At 43.9% G+C, this 16,127-nt stretch overlaps 1 protein-coding gene and 1 long non-coding RNA gene across 2 annotated transcripts in view; one reads left to right on the forward strand and one right to left on the reverse strand.

Moving 5' to 3' along the window:
• LOC136183162 (uncharacterized) overlaps positions 1–16,127 on the reverse strand; it is a 254,481-nt gene that overhangs the window by 126,613 nt on the left and 111,741 nt on the right. The window lies entirely within an intron of this gene.
• On the forward strand, positions 758–11,384 carry LOC109995620 (pre-B-cell leukemia transcription factor 3-like). The gene is made up of 10 exons (XM_020649405.3): positions 758–1,077; positions 2,386–2,459; positions 5,344–5,570; positions 5,705–5,895; positions 6,017–6,152; positions 6,395–6,424; positions 8,026–8,170; positions 8,323–8,420; positions 8,665–8,751; positions 10,817–11,384. Exons 1-10 carry the CDS (start codon positions 899–901, stop codon positions 10,907–10,909), a joined length of 1,260 nt encoding a protein of 419 aa, XP_020505061.1. The 5' UTR covers positions 758–898; the 3' UTR covers positions 10,910–11,384.

Here is a 16,127-nt window from a genome sequence, read left to right on the forward strand (position 1 = left end):
CTCTCACGACTGTGGGACATGACCTAGTCAACAGCAAAGTGTCTTATAGCCATTCAGCTTCTCCTGTCTCCTCAATCCATCCATCAACCCATCAATCTATCCATCCATCCATCCATCCGTCTGTCCATCCATCCATCCATCAACCCATCAATATATCCATCCATCCAACCGCCCATCCATCCATCTGTCCATCCATCCATCCATCCGTCTGTCTGTCTGTCCATCATCCATCCATCCATCGATCATTCAACCATCTGTCCATCCATCCATCCATCTCCCTGTCCAGCCTTCCATCCATCCATCATCACTCCATCCAACCAACCATCCATCCATCCGTCCGACCGTCCATCCATCTATCCACCTGAGGGGATTCTGAGGCATTCCCAGGCTAGATGAGATTTAAAAATCCTTCAGCAGGCTCAGAATCTCCAATTCCAAAAAGCACATGTAGACTTGACGAGCTCCCCCAAGGGGCCCTGTGAGGGTAAAGAGCTGGTCCTCTGTCTTGTGGTCACTGCCTGAATTGCTCATCAACTGTAATAAATGAATGAATATTAACTATAACAGTGACAGCTCATTAAATCCAGATGTTTTCTCTGTAATTGTGATTCAAACTTTGTAAAGTAGCCTTGTTTGTTGACAGCAGCATCATCACTGCTGGTTCAGGACTGTGGGGGTTGTGAAGCCATCAGATTAGGGATGCATGAGACTCAGCTGAGCAGTTCTTATAGAGTCTGTGCACAGAGAGGAGAGCAGCCTCATTCAGCGTGCAGGCGGATAAATAACAGAGCGCATCCCCAGGGAGACTCACTCCGCTCTGTGCCGTCTCTCTGTGTGGACTCCAGCTGCTCCCACTCTGCTGGATTTAAGTTCAGATTTGATTTCTGCAGAGGCGGTCATGGTGGATCAGAGTCCGTTGATGGAGGCTCTGAGCGGGGTGACTCTGTACGGTCTCTCGGTGCCGCTGCTTCACATCCAAGATGGATCAGACCAGGAGGAGAGGAAGCAGGAGACCGGGAGTGTTCTACATCAGATCATGACCATCACGGAGCAGAGTCTGGAGGAGGCGCAGGCAAAGTTCGTCTTCTTCTTCTTTTATTTATTATTTAGAATTAATGCAAACTGTTAAGCAGATAGAGCGATATGAGCTCTTTGAATTTAAATATTCTGAAATCTTAGCTCACAAATTGAACGTTATTCAAAGTGGAATGATAATCTGAAATTCTCACAAATGAAAGCTTTCTGCTGTATATGAAATCTTCTCTTACATTGAGTGTTTTTATCAAGAGTTTTCACATACTGTATGATCTTTTAACCAGAATTATCTTTGACAAAATCATCACATATAAAAAGTGCAAGCTGTGACAGTGATAAACGATGAGGTGAATTTGGGATTTTTTATGCACCTGAATTATGATGCATTAGTGATAAAACAATTAATACCCAACTCAATGAATAAAGACAAATATTCTCCATAATGCTTTCAAGTGTTTCTGAAAACCTGGAAGAATTCTATTAGAGCCCTGAAATATAAATCCCTTTAGATATCTGTTTATTCATGCATTTATTCTTATAGGTCTGCAGTAACAGATTATCTTCATTGTTGTTTCAGCTATCAGTTATTTTCATTATCCTAAAGTTTGTGTTTTGGTCAAAAAAATGTATAAAAATGTTGCTTAGGATTTCACAGAACTCGTGTTTTTAGTGTTCCTCGATTTATTCCGACTGCATGTCGTCCTCTGCAGATGTTACTGATATAACTGTTTAATTCAGACCTTTAAGGAAACACATTTGTCTTTAACTCCTGAATGCATCTTTATTATTTATCACAATCAGAATTTTTCTGATTAATTCCTAAACATCTTACAATTCTTCATCTTCAAAGAGCCCCAAAGCTTTGTGAGATAACATAAGATGAGATAAAATAAGATGAGATGATACGAGACAAGTGTGAAGAGGTGAAGAGCCCCAAAGCTTTACGAGATAAGATAAGATAAGATGAGATGAGATGAGATGAGATGAAATGAGATGAGACGAGTCAAGATAAGCTAGGAAGAGATGAGACGAGATAAACTTTATTGTCCTTGAAGTGTAATGTGTCGTGGAATAGAAATCATACAAAACATGTAACACTTCCACATAAACATAAAAAGACCTTCCTGCAGCAGTGACAGTTTGTGATCTGTCAGAGTGAAATATTTGTTCGTATTTGTAAAGAGCAAAAACAACAACAACACCTTCTGTTTCACATCATCATGCTGCCTTATAGATGTTGATATAAATGCTGAGACTGTCTTGTGTATTTGCATTCTCTGTCCCCTGTATGAGAATCAAACTGATACATCAAAGGCTTCAATGGTGTCTCTGATATTTGTGTTTTTGCAGGAAACACGGGTTGAACTGTCACAGGATGAAGCCGGCTCTCTTCACTGTCCTCTGTGAAATCAAAGAGAAAACAGGTCGGTCATTTCTCATTTTTTTTCGAACATCAACTCTCTAACAAGTTTGGAGCGACATGAAGCCCCTCTGTGCTGAGTGAACGTTGATTCAGTTGTGTTTGTAGAGATCTCACCTGAGCTTAAAGATAAAAGAGAGTGTCTTTAAATCCATCACTTGAGAAGCTGGTACCTTTAATACACTGACCTTCTTGTGCTCATCAACTTATTTGTAAATATTCCCGCACTTCACTGCCCTTCCTCCAAAGCGTCTTCCTCTCTGCTTCACTTTTCTCGTTCTTTATGTCACCTGCGCCTTTCTCTCCCCACGCTGCTGGCTGGTCGTGCACGCTCCACACACCTACTGAACACCGTGTCATCTGTAACTGTCCACACGCTTTTCTCCCTTTGATTACCAATTTTATTCATCACATTTAATTCTGGCGTGACACCCAGGATCGCCTGCATCGTTTCCATTGAGCACCTGATGAAACAGAGGAGCTTTAGAGAGAATAAAACCTGCCTGTGTGTGAGCAGGACAAACATGAAATATGTATTTAAGGAGGTTGAGTCTACTTCACAGCGATGTCTCCCTCAGTCTTTTATCCAGAGAATAATTCCACTCCTTCCCTCTGCTGTTATTTCACCGGGACAGAGTCAGCATTTGGGTTGGGCTGTAAAAAGATTAAATTATACTTGGAAATGTTGCTGCTGTGATTTAGAGGGTGGATTGCTGCGTATTTTTTTGCAGTGCTGTGAGTCAGTTATCCACGTTTATTAATGTTTGCCCCACCTTATCGTTCTTACCCCCCCGCAGCAGAACACTCTTTAGGTTTTTGGTGTTTGATGCTGGAGTCCTGAAGGTTCCTCACTTCATCAAAGCGTGTGTGTGCGTGTGTGTGTGCGTGTGTGTGTGTGTGTGAATCTAGGAGTGTGTGGACCGTATTGAGAGGGTCGGCAGTAAATGAATTCTGGGTTTTTATTAAAAGCACCGTCCCTCGGTGGTTAAATGTATGCATTAAAGCAACAGGCCGGCCGACATCATCCATCTGGACTCACACACTAAGCTCAACACACACACACACACACACACACACACACACACACAGGTTCCACCTGACCTCGTGTTTTTGCAGTAAGGCCTACAGATAATAGCGGGGGATATAAAAATTGCTAGTCCTGCACAGGGGTCGACATTCCCATCAGATTAACAAATAGGAAGAAGATCATAGACTGTATAAAGCATGGCAGTGTCTCAGTGACGTCACCTTTTGTGTATTTGGAGAGGAGATTGGAAGCCCGTCGGTGGCGATCGCCTTATTGGAAATGTCTCAAACTAACTTTCGGTCAACCTAACAGGCAATGCGGTGGAGCTGAAGCGGCCTTAAGCCTCCTGACGAACAGCTACAAGACGCCCTCCCGTCAGTCAGATCAGCCACGCCCCTTAATATGAATAACTCTTAGGACCTGTGTCCACAGACAGTGTTTTTTTTTTTTTTTTTTGCTGGCAGGGCCCCTTTCAATGCAAAACCAATGGAGTTCAGCGTTTTCAGTGCTAAGCGTCAGCTGTTTTTTTCCACTCAGTTGAAAAAGGTTTGACTTTCAGAACAGCGCCACACCCATCAATGTCACTTATCCCTCACTGACCAATCAAAATCAATCAAGTTGCGATAATAATATTGCAGAATTTTAGTCACAACCCCGTCGGTTTTCAGAGAATCTGTGTTTTCTGCTGCAAACTGCAGAAGAGAGCAGACTGGCTGTTTTTGTTGTTGTGCTTTTTGTGTTTAGAGGCTGACACACCTCTGCTCTCTGTGTGTGTGTGTGTGTGTGTGTGTGTGTGTGTGTGTGTGTGTGTGTAATCATTCTGTCCTTTCCAATGAGGCGGAGAGGTCTCAGACACAATCAGCAGCTCTTTCTGCTCACGAGCCAGCAGTTATTGAAAGAGACAAGCTGCAGACCACCTGCCACACCATCCTCCACCTGTGTGTGTGTGTGTGTGTGTGTGTGTGTGTGTGTGTGTGTGTGTGTGTGTGTGTGTGTGTGTGTGTGTGTTTCCTGAAGGTGCAGAGTATAGGCCTTTTGTGTTTTGTTTTCTCCACATGCCCCATTATTTTCCTCTCTTTCTATCGAGCACAGAGACGATATAAAAATGGAAAGCAGACTACACCGCGTATAGAGAAGTCAAATGATTTAGAGCTCCCCCTGCTGACTGGCTGCAGTATAGGTTCCTAAGCCCCGCCTCCTCCATGTTAACAGATAAGACATGGATCAGGCTTTAGAATAAAATCAATCAGATATATGTTTCTGCATTTTTTAGCATAATAATAATGCGTCCCTCACTGCTTTCATTTAATCATTTTGATAGAAACCTGAGGGATTTAAACGTTGACCGTGTTTTTTATGAAAATGTTTTATTCTTGTTTAATTGAGTCTTCTCTTTTATCTGCTGGTTTGGGTCTCTTTGTCTGAAAAATAGGAAGAGGTAAGAACAGGTCATGAGAATGTGCAGTTAAATAGCTGGCACTAGTTTGAATGATTTTGCCTTTTTTAGACCGAGCCAGAGCCACAAAGAAAGCTCGGGCTCTCCCTGGTGACTGCACTCTGCTGCCATCCGGTCCCAGATATACTCTGCCTACATGCAGGACCAACAGATTTTAAAACCTCATCTGTCCCTGGTAGCATTGGTCTCTTCAGCAGCATCATGTGAACCCTTCCCCCCTTGATGTGTGTGTTTCTTGTTTCATTTTCTGCTGGCTGTGAAGCAAATTGCCCCTCAGGGATGATTTGATGACCTTGAACCTTGAACAATTTCTGTGACTGAACCTGAGTTTGAGTTTGCACCGATCACTTCACACAGTAACATCCTGCTGTTTGTGTTGTTCTATGTGTGTGTGTTTGTTGTCAGGTCTGAGTATCCGCGGGGTGCATGAAGAAGAGCCTCCAGACGCTCAGCTGATCCGACTGGACAACATGCTGCTGGCAGAGGGGGTGTCGGGACCGGACAAGGACGGTGGAGCAGCGCTGGCTGCGGCGGGCGGAGCGACCGATAACTCCATCGAACACGTCGACTACAGAGCCAAGCTGACACAGATCAGACAGATCTATCACACAGAGCTGGAGAAATATGAACAGGTGAGTAAAAAAGAACCAAACAAAAGAATCAAGTCTTTATATTTATGGAACTTTTTGGCATGCATCAGGACACAGCTATGTAAAATAGTCCTTCAGCCCTGTGCATTTCTCTCTGCGTCTCCGATATGTAACAGGCGTGCAGTGAGTTCACCGCCCATGTGATGAACCTGCTGAGGGAGCAGTCTCGGACTCGACCCATCTCACCTCGAGAGATCGAGCGCATGGTGAAGATCATCCACAGAAAGTTCAGCTCCATCCAGGTGCAGCTCAAACAGAGCACCTGTGAGGCCGTCATGATCCTGCGCTCAAGGTTCCTCGATGCCAGGTGAGTGAGCAGACGCAGTTTTCAACCGTGTTTATCTAAAAATTCAATTCAATTTCCAGCACAAAAATCTATGTTTATTTTCTAAAACTGGAATCTTCTAAAATCTCTTTTTCTCTCCCAGACGAAAAAGGCGAAACTTTAGCAAACAGGCCACAGAAATCCTGAATGAATATTTTTACTCACACCTGAGCAACCCGTACCCCAGTGAGGAGGCCAAAGAGGAGCTCGCTAAAAAGTGCAGCATCTCCGTTTCACAGGTGAGAAATAAATAAACTGTGTCACTGTGTCAGCCATGAGGAGCCACAGTACTCAAAGAAGACATTATCACACTTTAAAAAAAAACACCACAATCTCTGCTCACCTCCTCGAGGCTGCTTTAAATGTTTGATAAGATGTTTTACATTGTTTTAGTTTCAGAATCACAGGTGTAGCCCAGGTGTGTCCCTGATCAGTGTCAGATGCAGGGGGTTACATGTTGTATATTCTTTTCTGCCCTCAGGGTGGGGGGAGCTGCATCACAGTGTCTCAGGTACGTCTCTTTTCTCTCTCCTCATGTGATGTTGTTGTTTTCACGAATGACCCGACTGAACGACCGCTGGCCTTCCTTAAAGATAACTCTGATAAACCGAAGTCTCACTGGTGTAGAGTATAGACTCATTTATCCTCGGGACGATGAGCGAAGACCATAGAGAAAGACACTTCAGCACCACGGACAGCGCCACAGATTCATCAATACACTCCGTAGACTGTATATACAAAAGGACAGAGTGCCTCAGCCTCCTCAAACAGGATGAAGCCAGAATATCACCCCCTACAGGCACCGACATATTGTGAATTTGCAGCCAGAGTATAAACGTGTATAAATATCAACCTGGTTCAGAAACACACTTTTAACTTCCTGATAAAAGGTCAGAGGTCGCTCAGGTGGGTTCAGTCCACAGCAGAACAGACTCTTCTGTCGATTTGAAGCAAACACTCACGATTATATGAAGTTCAATGGCTCTGGTGGGAAGCTCCGTGTCCATCTAGCCTCTGCCATTCTGAGCGCCAGCGTTTTTTTTCATTTGTTTTCAATGAGTAGAGAGCGTTGTATAGCATCAAAAAATAACTCATCGCAAAGAAAAGTTTCCAAATTAAGACGACTCAAACATAAAATGGCATGCTCCGGTCAGCAGAGGGAGTTTACATTTTTTTGAGGGGATGTAGTGCTGTTCAATCTTTATTCAGTTTGTAGTAAAGCTGTGGCTCCATTGGTGAAGGTTGAGAGAGGTTGAGAGACCTCCTGCAGCCACATGTCTGACATGTCATTGAGCAAGACCTTTAACCCCAAGTTGCTCCCGCTGCTTCTTCGGCAGCGTATGAATGTGTATGAGTGGGATTAGTTAGTTCTGATGGACATCATTACCCAGCAGCCTCTACCATCAGTGTGTGAATGTGTAGGTGTGACCTGAGGTGTACAAGCTCAAATCCATTTACCATTTACCCTCAGTCAGACTGCTGCTCCATCAGGGTCAGATAAGGATGAAGGAATACAGCAGAGAGGATTAATTCATTAAACTTAACATCCCTCTTTACCTCCGCACTCTCTCTGATACCGAAGGCCGGAGTGTCGGGTTCATAAAGAGGAGTCATTTTGCTTTCAAAGAGGATGTACCTGCTAATTAGCGATAACTGTTCCCTAAAACAAAAAGAGGCAGCGGAGGAAATGTAATATCAGGGAGTAAATGTCACTGCACACACACAAAGGTCACAGCCCGGCATACATGCTTCCACACACACACACACACACACACACACACACACACACGCACAGTGGCCAGTGAACTTTAAGCTGTCGTAGGTTGTTACCGTCTGTCCTCAGCTGCTCGTTGTGTGTGTGTGTGTGTGTGTGTGTGTGTGTGTGTGTGTGTGTGTGTGTGTGTGTGTGTGTGTGTGTGTGTGTGTGTGTATGTGTGTGTGTGTGTGTGTGTGTGTGTGTGTGTGTGTTCGACCTGAAACACTCCCACACACTCGGCCGGCATTCTGAGTTTATTATAAAGAATACACTCTCAATATGTGTTACACTATGTTGGAAAAGAAACAGAGGTAAACATGTGATGAGAATACACTTGTTCTCTGTTTGCTCTCCAGGTTTCTAACTGGTTCGGAAACAAGAGGATCAGATATAAGAAGAACATCGGGAAGTTTCAGGAGGAGGCGAATCTGTACGCAGCCAAGACGGCGGTGTCAGTAGCTCAGACTGTGGCTGACGTCTCTCCAGACACAAAATCCTCAGGTAGAGGAAAGGTGTAAAAAGGATCTATAACTCGTATTCCCAGAGGGCTGAGCCTCTGAGATATGCTCGCTGTAGTCAGATAATAATTTTAGATACTTCAAGTTTTTTCAGATCTTTGAGCGTTTCAGCTACTTCCATCTCCTTCTCCTCAGGTTCTTTAAAGCTCAAAAACTCCATGTTCACCAGCATGCCGAGGGTTAATGGGCTCCCTAACTGCCGGGCTCAAGTTGGAGCAGGTGTACTTTCACAGGTAGGAGCTCTGTGCGTGTTGTAACATGAACGATTACATTTTTCTGGGGGACAAAAGGCAGTCTGTTGGAGGAACTGCAGCTGCAAAATTGAACATTTTAACATGGGGCTCTATGGGGACTGACTCACTGCAGGAGACAGACCTTAGTGGACACTGGAGGAACTGCAGGTTATTTTGAATTCAGTGTTTATTTTTCAGCCCCCTTGTTGCTACAAATCTCTTTCCACCTTTTCTTTCTCTCTAGGCAGATACCATTCACCATGCTATCAGTCTGACAGGGTTCAGTGATCTTGGCCTCAGACAACCGTTGTACGGCTCTCACGGCCTTAATGTAAGTACAAGTAACCATAGCAACAAAAGTATGACAGAGGTTATTTTAATGCTAATCGAGAGGCTCTTCGTGTAACTGTGTTAGCACCAAACTGTACATCAGCAAGAGGGGACACTATTTCAGTCTTTACTTTTACGGTCCCTGAAGAACATCTCGGTCCTCACGGTCGGTGAACGGCGTCTCGTGCTGTTAGGATGCGCTCCACTATAAAATGATTATTTATTTTATTATATTATTGCGGTGTTGCCCTTCTTTGTGAACAGAGATTGCTGTTTTTGAAGTGTTGTTACCTTTTCAGTTCTTACGTCCTGCCTGTAGAAAAGTCCTGTGGTAAGTTACCGGTGATCCCAGTGTGATGGCCACGCTGCTTCTTACGACTGCTAATACTGCAGTGAAGGAATACATACTTTTCCTTCATATCTGTTTAAAACTCTCTTTCCCACTCCCATGTTTTCTGCTTTCTTGGCATGGCTTCCGTTGATGTCCATCATAACTCTGGCTAATCAGGCTCGCTATAAGCACCAAACGCCTCACTTAAGCTCAGCTAGCCTCTGGCATAATTGACGAACATGTCGAAGGAGGTTGCTGCTACATTGCTGTGATTGGTTTGGATTAGGCTTTGAGAGGAGCATCACCTTTATGGTGGGAGTGGGACACCCGTGTGTTTGAGTGAGCTGAAGCGGAAAGAGGTGTTCAAAGTGCATTTATAATTGTCTGTTTGTGAACGTCTCGGCGAGCTAACCCTGAGCTGATTTATATCCATTTATGTTGATAGTGGATTGGGGAAGAGCAGACTCAGGCCCTGTTCACACTTGACTTATTTTTTCAACTGCCTGCGCCTTTTTTACATACAAGCCTATGGAAAGAGGAAAAAGGATGACGCCTCTTTAAAAAGCGCTGCGCCCGACACCTTTTTTAGTTGAATTATTTCAACTTTTCAGAAAAGCGCTGGGTGATGTCAAGCGCCTTTCTGACAGCTGACCAATCAGGATGAGTAGAAACCTACGTCCCGTTTTTCTGAACCGTCAAAACGGAGAGTGACAATAACCCGGATGTTTTAATGTTGTATCGGTGTCTGACTTCCCGTCCCGTTTCTTATTTTCTGTGCTAAATTGATCGTGCTCCGACCGGCTCCGGCACGGTTGCACTGTAGGCTAAATCCCGTTGTTAAGGTTACAGAACACTCACACATAAGCGCTCAAAAGGCGCTGAAAGCAACGCTTTTTTCTAAAAAAGAAGTCGAGTGTGAACACAGCCTCAGAGGGCAGAACAAACACCTAGCTGTGGGAGTGTCACCCTCCTGGGGGAGGGGTTACTGCCCTTTGTGATGTCATGAAGGGAAAATCTCCAAACGGCCTGTTTGAGCACACATTTTCTGAAATGTGGAGCAGGCAAAAGACGGAGAGGATGGACTTTTCTCATCATTGGGGGGTTTGTAGATGGACTAGTGAAACATTTTAGAGTTAGAGGAACATGGTGAAGTGGATTTTATATAATATGTGACCTTTAAGGTCCAACCATAACAACATGCCTGGTAACACGTATAACAAAACTTCAAAAGGTTGTTGAAAGAAGGCCTTTTTATCTTAAATATTCAGTGAATGATTATACAATTATGTCAGTGTTGTTGACAGTTAAATACATCTGACTGCTCCTTTCAGCGTTATTTGTTATCACACAGTTACTGAGCCGACATGCAAACAGATCCACCAACACAGCGTGGAGAGATCTGATGCAAAGAGACGCCGGGGTGTCATTTCTGCTCGTCTCTCCTCAGGCTGAGACCAGACTCAGGCAGACCAACAGCTACACACTCAAGTTTTCTTTTCCTGCACTTTGCACACACAACTTCTATTTAAAACCCTCGCTTAGAGACTGATAGAATGTCTGAGTCATTTTAGCCTCTTTTGGCTCAAAGTTTTGGATTTCAGTAAACTCTGTCTCCAGCTCTCACTTAGACTGTAACAACAGGAAGGTTGAGCATTTAGCAGCTTAAGAGACAGATATGTGCTTAGTGTGGTGGACAGCTAATATGTTAATAATGAACTTTATTTCACTCCGTCAGGTGAACGTTGGCTGGCACGATGCTCTGAGACCTCCGTCAGTGACCTCGCTGAGTGAGGAACCAGCCAGTGCACATTCTGATACGTCAAACTGACCTCGAGCGTGGAACATGAAACCTTTGACTTCTGCAAATCGGCCAACCAGACGCCTGCAGAGCGACTCGACCGGCTTTGATATGATACTGATCTGGGCTGACATTTCAAATAAAAGGATGTTGTTGATGTTGTTAAATCTTAGATGAAAAGACAAATATTTTTTACATTCAGAATGAAGGACAGTGATGATGAACCAAAGCAATGAGTTTCATTTAATTAATCTGCTCCAGGGCTCTTATTCAAACTGTAGTAAATACTGAGGAACGTTTTAAATGTTGACTTTTTTGAACATCTTTAATACATAACCACACCAACATCCACCTGTAGGCTCCGACTGGAGGGTTCAGGATGTTATCTCATCCCTTCAAAAAGGTCAGTCGGCGAGGAGCGATGAGGTCGGAGTTGAGACGCTCAAACTCAAACTGTGTTCTGCCAGAGCAATAAACATTTCCAACCATTACAAACGTTTTCTGTCTGACTGAATGATGTTCTTTTTTTATATTCTGTCTCATAGAGAACTTCCACTGTGTCCGTCATTTTGTATTATTACACATAATCGGGTTTAATCCTACGGCATCCTTTATCATCCATTGCATACGACACGTTCATCATTTGCACACCCAAAGAGCTGTCTTAAGCATCAACATGTAACTTTTCCACCTTAAACATGAAAGAATGGCGTCTCTCCCGTGTCCACAGCCCGGCCCAATCGGCTGTTTTCAGCACTATGTAACTTTCTCAGCGGGTCGAGGAAATCTGGTGAGAAGTGCGTTCATCTTTACGGCGCTAGTTCACACAGCAGCCTTCAGCTGCAAAGCAGCTAGTTAGCCCATCTCTGTACTGTTTGATACAACGACTGAGAGGAAGAGGATGGAGATGGAGGATGATAAGAAGAGAGAGAGAGAAGCAGAGTGTACATCCCTGCAGATATTATTCAGAACACATTGAGACATAAAGTTAGCCTCTATCGTTAGCGGTGTCCTTATTGTCTCATGTTTAGCAGCTTTAGCGGCTGCCGGAAGTCGTCTAACCCGAGTCATGTCTCAGGCTTGATACGAAGAAATCAATAAATCCATCTGACACCTAAAAGTCGTCTCTTTCCTCGTCCATCTTGGAACCTTACCAACCAATCTCAACTAGCATGTAATAAATTAGTCTCTCCAATGTAGCTTATTGTCGTCATGGTAACAGATGAATACACAAACACATACTCTACATGCTAACAGTTAGCAAACAACGGGCTGTAGATGCCAGCAGAGTCAGGTTTGATCTAAATCTGGTAATAATACTGGACCTCTTCAGTCCACTTTGTTCTTTAAATCCTCACATCTACTGATGGTCAACAAATGCATCATGTCTAAGAGGGGGAGGCCGTTGCACCTCGTTGGGCGCCAAAATGCACCAAACCAAATTCCTACGGATTGTTTTCATTTCATTTCATTTTTTAACCACATCTTTAAAATCTTCTGAACCAAGTTTACATGCTTTAAAGCACAACAGAGAAACAGAGTAGATTCAGAGTAGGAAACTCTTGATATCAAATGACATATTTATAATGCAAACTCCTCAAAATATTATCCAATCCTTTTCCCATCAAACTGAAATGAAACAGTCCAGACCCTCATTTCAGAGACACATGAGGGTCTGTTGATGATCCAGGTCATGAGAAATATTTGACTATTATCCTCATGGTTTGTAGGTTTGAGTCGATGCGAGACGAAAGAAGCTGTTATAAAACTAAAGCAGAATTTAGTCCCTCTTGTGTTTGAAGACCCTGAGATCCTCTGAGCCCTCCGTGTCACTTTTCCTCTAACGACCCCTGACTGGGTCGCTGTGAACTCACAAACTTGGCCCTGTGGCAAGAAAACAACATGATTCTCTCTCAGCAGGATGAGATCTCTGCTGCAGCGTCAGGACGATGAAGTCCTGCAGAGAGACGCTGCTGCTAGTGCAAACTGGCACGGTGCCTCCTCTGTTCACGTCTGTGTGAGCCCAGCAGTGAACAGACTGTCCGAGAGCCGAAACGTCAAGTAAAAAACGGCACTGAGTCAGCGCTGGGAGAAGGAGGATGAAGAGGAGAGCTGACCGATCACAAACCCCTTCGCTGCCTCGGGTCATGTGATGAGCGAGTGGAGAGCAGCAGCTTCATCTTCAGATGATGCTGAGCCCCTGAGGAGGCCGGATGAGGCCACGAGAGGAGGAGGGTGAGAGGGATGTCAGGATTACAGAATGATACAGAGGTATGTGAGACTCATCACAGCAATGTCCCTGGAATCTCTTCATTTTAGTCTGATTATTATTTGTATACGTTGGTTTCTGATGATGTTGTGTTTTGATGCAAAATGCCGGAATTAGCACAACAGCTAAATTTAATCCGTCGTGCTAAAGCAGGTACTAACAAAAAACATCAAACAACTGTACGCTCTCTGTGTCTCTGGCCTCCGAGCAGCATCATTTAGTCTGGATCAGAGCTCCCAGTCCAGGTCCCTGAGGTATGGGTGGGGATAATGAAGAGAGAGTGGGGTCTCTGTGTGAAGGGCCGATCAGTCAGCGAGCACTGGAGCTGCTCCATGAATGTCATTACTGTCTGCCAGGTTCTGCTGGTGCTGAGGTGTGCAGGATGAACACTGGGACATCTTAGACCTGATTAAAACTGTTGGCTGTTTCCACATTAATCACACACATTCAGACAAAGACTCGGCCTGACCCCGACCTCAAAATCTTTAAAATAAACCTAAACACAGTGACATGAAACACAGTGTAACACTGCTGTGCAATCTAGGAGGGTCAAACTGCCTGAGAGGCTGAAATCAGGGCGACAAAGTCCTCCAAGCCAGAGAAGATTTCCAGAATTTCCCCCTGCGGAGATCAATAAAGTAAATCTTAATCTTAATCTTAAAATATCTGATTTAACAAGCTTGTTGTCCTCAGCTAAATGATTTATGTTAATTGCATTTTATATCAAACCTCTGGGGTTTTATTTTTACCCAAACATGACCCTCCCAGCAGGGACAAAAAGGAAGACTTTGCCGTAAAGAGCACTTCTGCTTCTGTCACGTTACAACAATTTAACAAAATCAAAGAGGATGGGAGGAAGATCTGGATCATCAGACCTGCATCTCAAGCCTCCCCTTCCTCATCCAAACACCGTCAGGGGCCGATAATGACAGCCCTGAGTGGATGGAGGACGTTTCTGGTGGCAGCAGATGTGACTGAGACACACATCGGGTCTGTAGCCCTCCCCCTCCTCTTCCTCCTCCCCCTCCTCCTCCTCCTCCTTCTCCTCTTCCTGTTCCTTCTCCCCTTCCTCCTCCTCTCCCTGCTCCACTAATGCTCCCTGACACATGGTAATAACAGAGAGGTCTGTGCTGTCCTCTGTCAGCCGCTCACAGATTGGATCTCTCTTTGAGACGTCGGGGTTATTCTCTCCTGCTGAATACGTCTCTGGGTGTGTGTGGGTGTCAGGATCAGCCGGGGTCACTCGAGGAGAAGCCCCTCCCTGCACCTTACCTCACTGAAAAATTAATGAAACAAAGCAATCAGTCTGAGTATTAGGAGGTAAATATATCTCTCCATTCTGGCTTTACTGTTATGAACAGCAGTCATTTAACCCTTTAAACCCAGGGCCCGGTGTTTTAATCAGGATAAGACCACCCTGATCCAGATTCTGGCTTTTTAAGGAATACCAAATCTTGATTACCAGAGCTTTAAAGGGAAATTCCCACTGCATACTTTGTCCACATGGGGGCGCCAAGATCCACACAAACAAAAAGATAGTGACAGCTGCTTTAAATTCAATATTTTTACAACCCAATTCTTTCTTGCTCTACTTTGTCACTGAAGCATACCTGTACAAAACAGTGAGTAAAACAGTATGCAATATGTTTAAAATATGTCTTTAAAATATCAGCTACCTTGGGGCAGCAGCAGTAGCTCAGTCTTGATTGACTTGGGTCAAACTGTAGGGTCACTGGTTCAAGTCCAGCAGATCATAATATGGAAGTTGGTCTGATGGCTGGAGAGGGGCCAGGTTACTTACTAAGTACTGGGAAGTACTTGGGAGCTAAGCGCTGCGTTACTGCATGCTGAGGAGCTCTGACCTTCAGTTTGTATATTTAGAAGTGATTTTGTTTAACTTCCTTGCAGCCCTGAGTTTACATGATTCACAGTAAACTGACTTCAACACTTTGAATCATGACGTGTGTTTGAGGAGAAACTGTCAGACACTCTTGTTTGTGTTTGTTTAGAGTTACAGAAATCCTTCGGGTGCTGCCGTCTGAAGGATTCAATTCAACACAACTTTTAAAACAAGCTAACATTAGAGAAGAGGCTGAACTGTAAACAGAATATCTGCAGCATCTTGTGGCTGAGAGAGGAACTGACTCACTGTATGACGCTCGGTTTGAACACCAGATCTATGAACTGTACTATAAAACAGTTTTCTGTTTATTCAACATGAGCAGCTTTTACTCCTTTTATACACAAAAATAAGAACTATGCACACAATGCTAAAGACTTGAAGCTCGTGTATCAACAACATGACTCCAAACTGCAAAAAGTAGATCAATCGGTCTCACTCAAATATCATTCTGTGTTAATCTCTGAACACAAACAACATCATTTAGCACCCAGTGTTCACTGAGAAATACAGGCCTTCAAAATAAAACACCCTAATTAATTAACGAATTAGTCCTCACTCACGTTGCTTCTGTGCAAAAATCAACTGAAAGAGCATTTCAATCGTGAATCTCCCTCAGGATGAATATAGTATCTATCTATCTATCTATCTATCTATCTATCTGTTGGGCTGTCTATTTGTGTCTTTGCACACAAACTGCATGCCACCCCTGCAAAGTCAGAGCCCCATCCCTTCCTTTAATACAAGTCTGGACCATAGACTGTAAAAATAAAAACGCAGGGGCGTCTGGACACTCCCCTGCATGCTTGACAGAGTATAAAAGTGTTTATAAGATACAACATTATAGGGCTTTAAAACAGGAATTTGACCCACGGTGCATCTTAAATGTGATGCAAGTTTTATCTTAGGGCTTTACACTTTCAGGCAGATGTGCAATATTAACTCAGTTCACACAAACTTGTTGCAAGGTTAGCAGAGTCTGGTATTATACAGACATTTTTGCCATGTGCAGCCAAAACATTAAAAACCCAATATGCCCTCCACTGATCAATTAAAGAGACCTTCATCAGCCAGTGGTA

The sequence above is a fragment of the Labrus bergylta genome, chromosome 17 (genome assembly GCF_963930695.1).
Source record: "Labrus bergylta chromosome 17, fLabBer1.1, whole genome shotgun sequence".
NCBI lineage: Eukaryota > Metazoa > Chordata > Actinopteri > Labriformes > Labridae > Labrus > Labrus bergylta.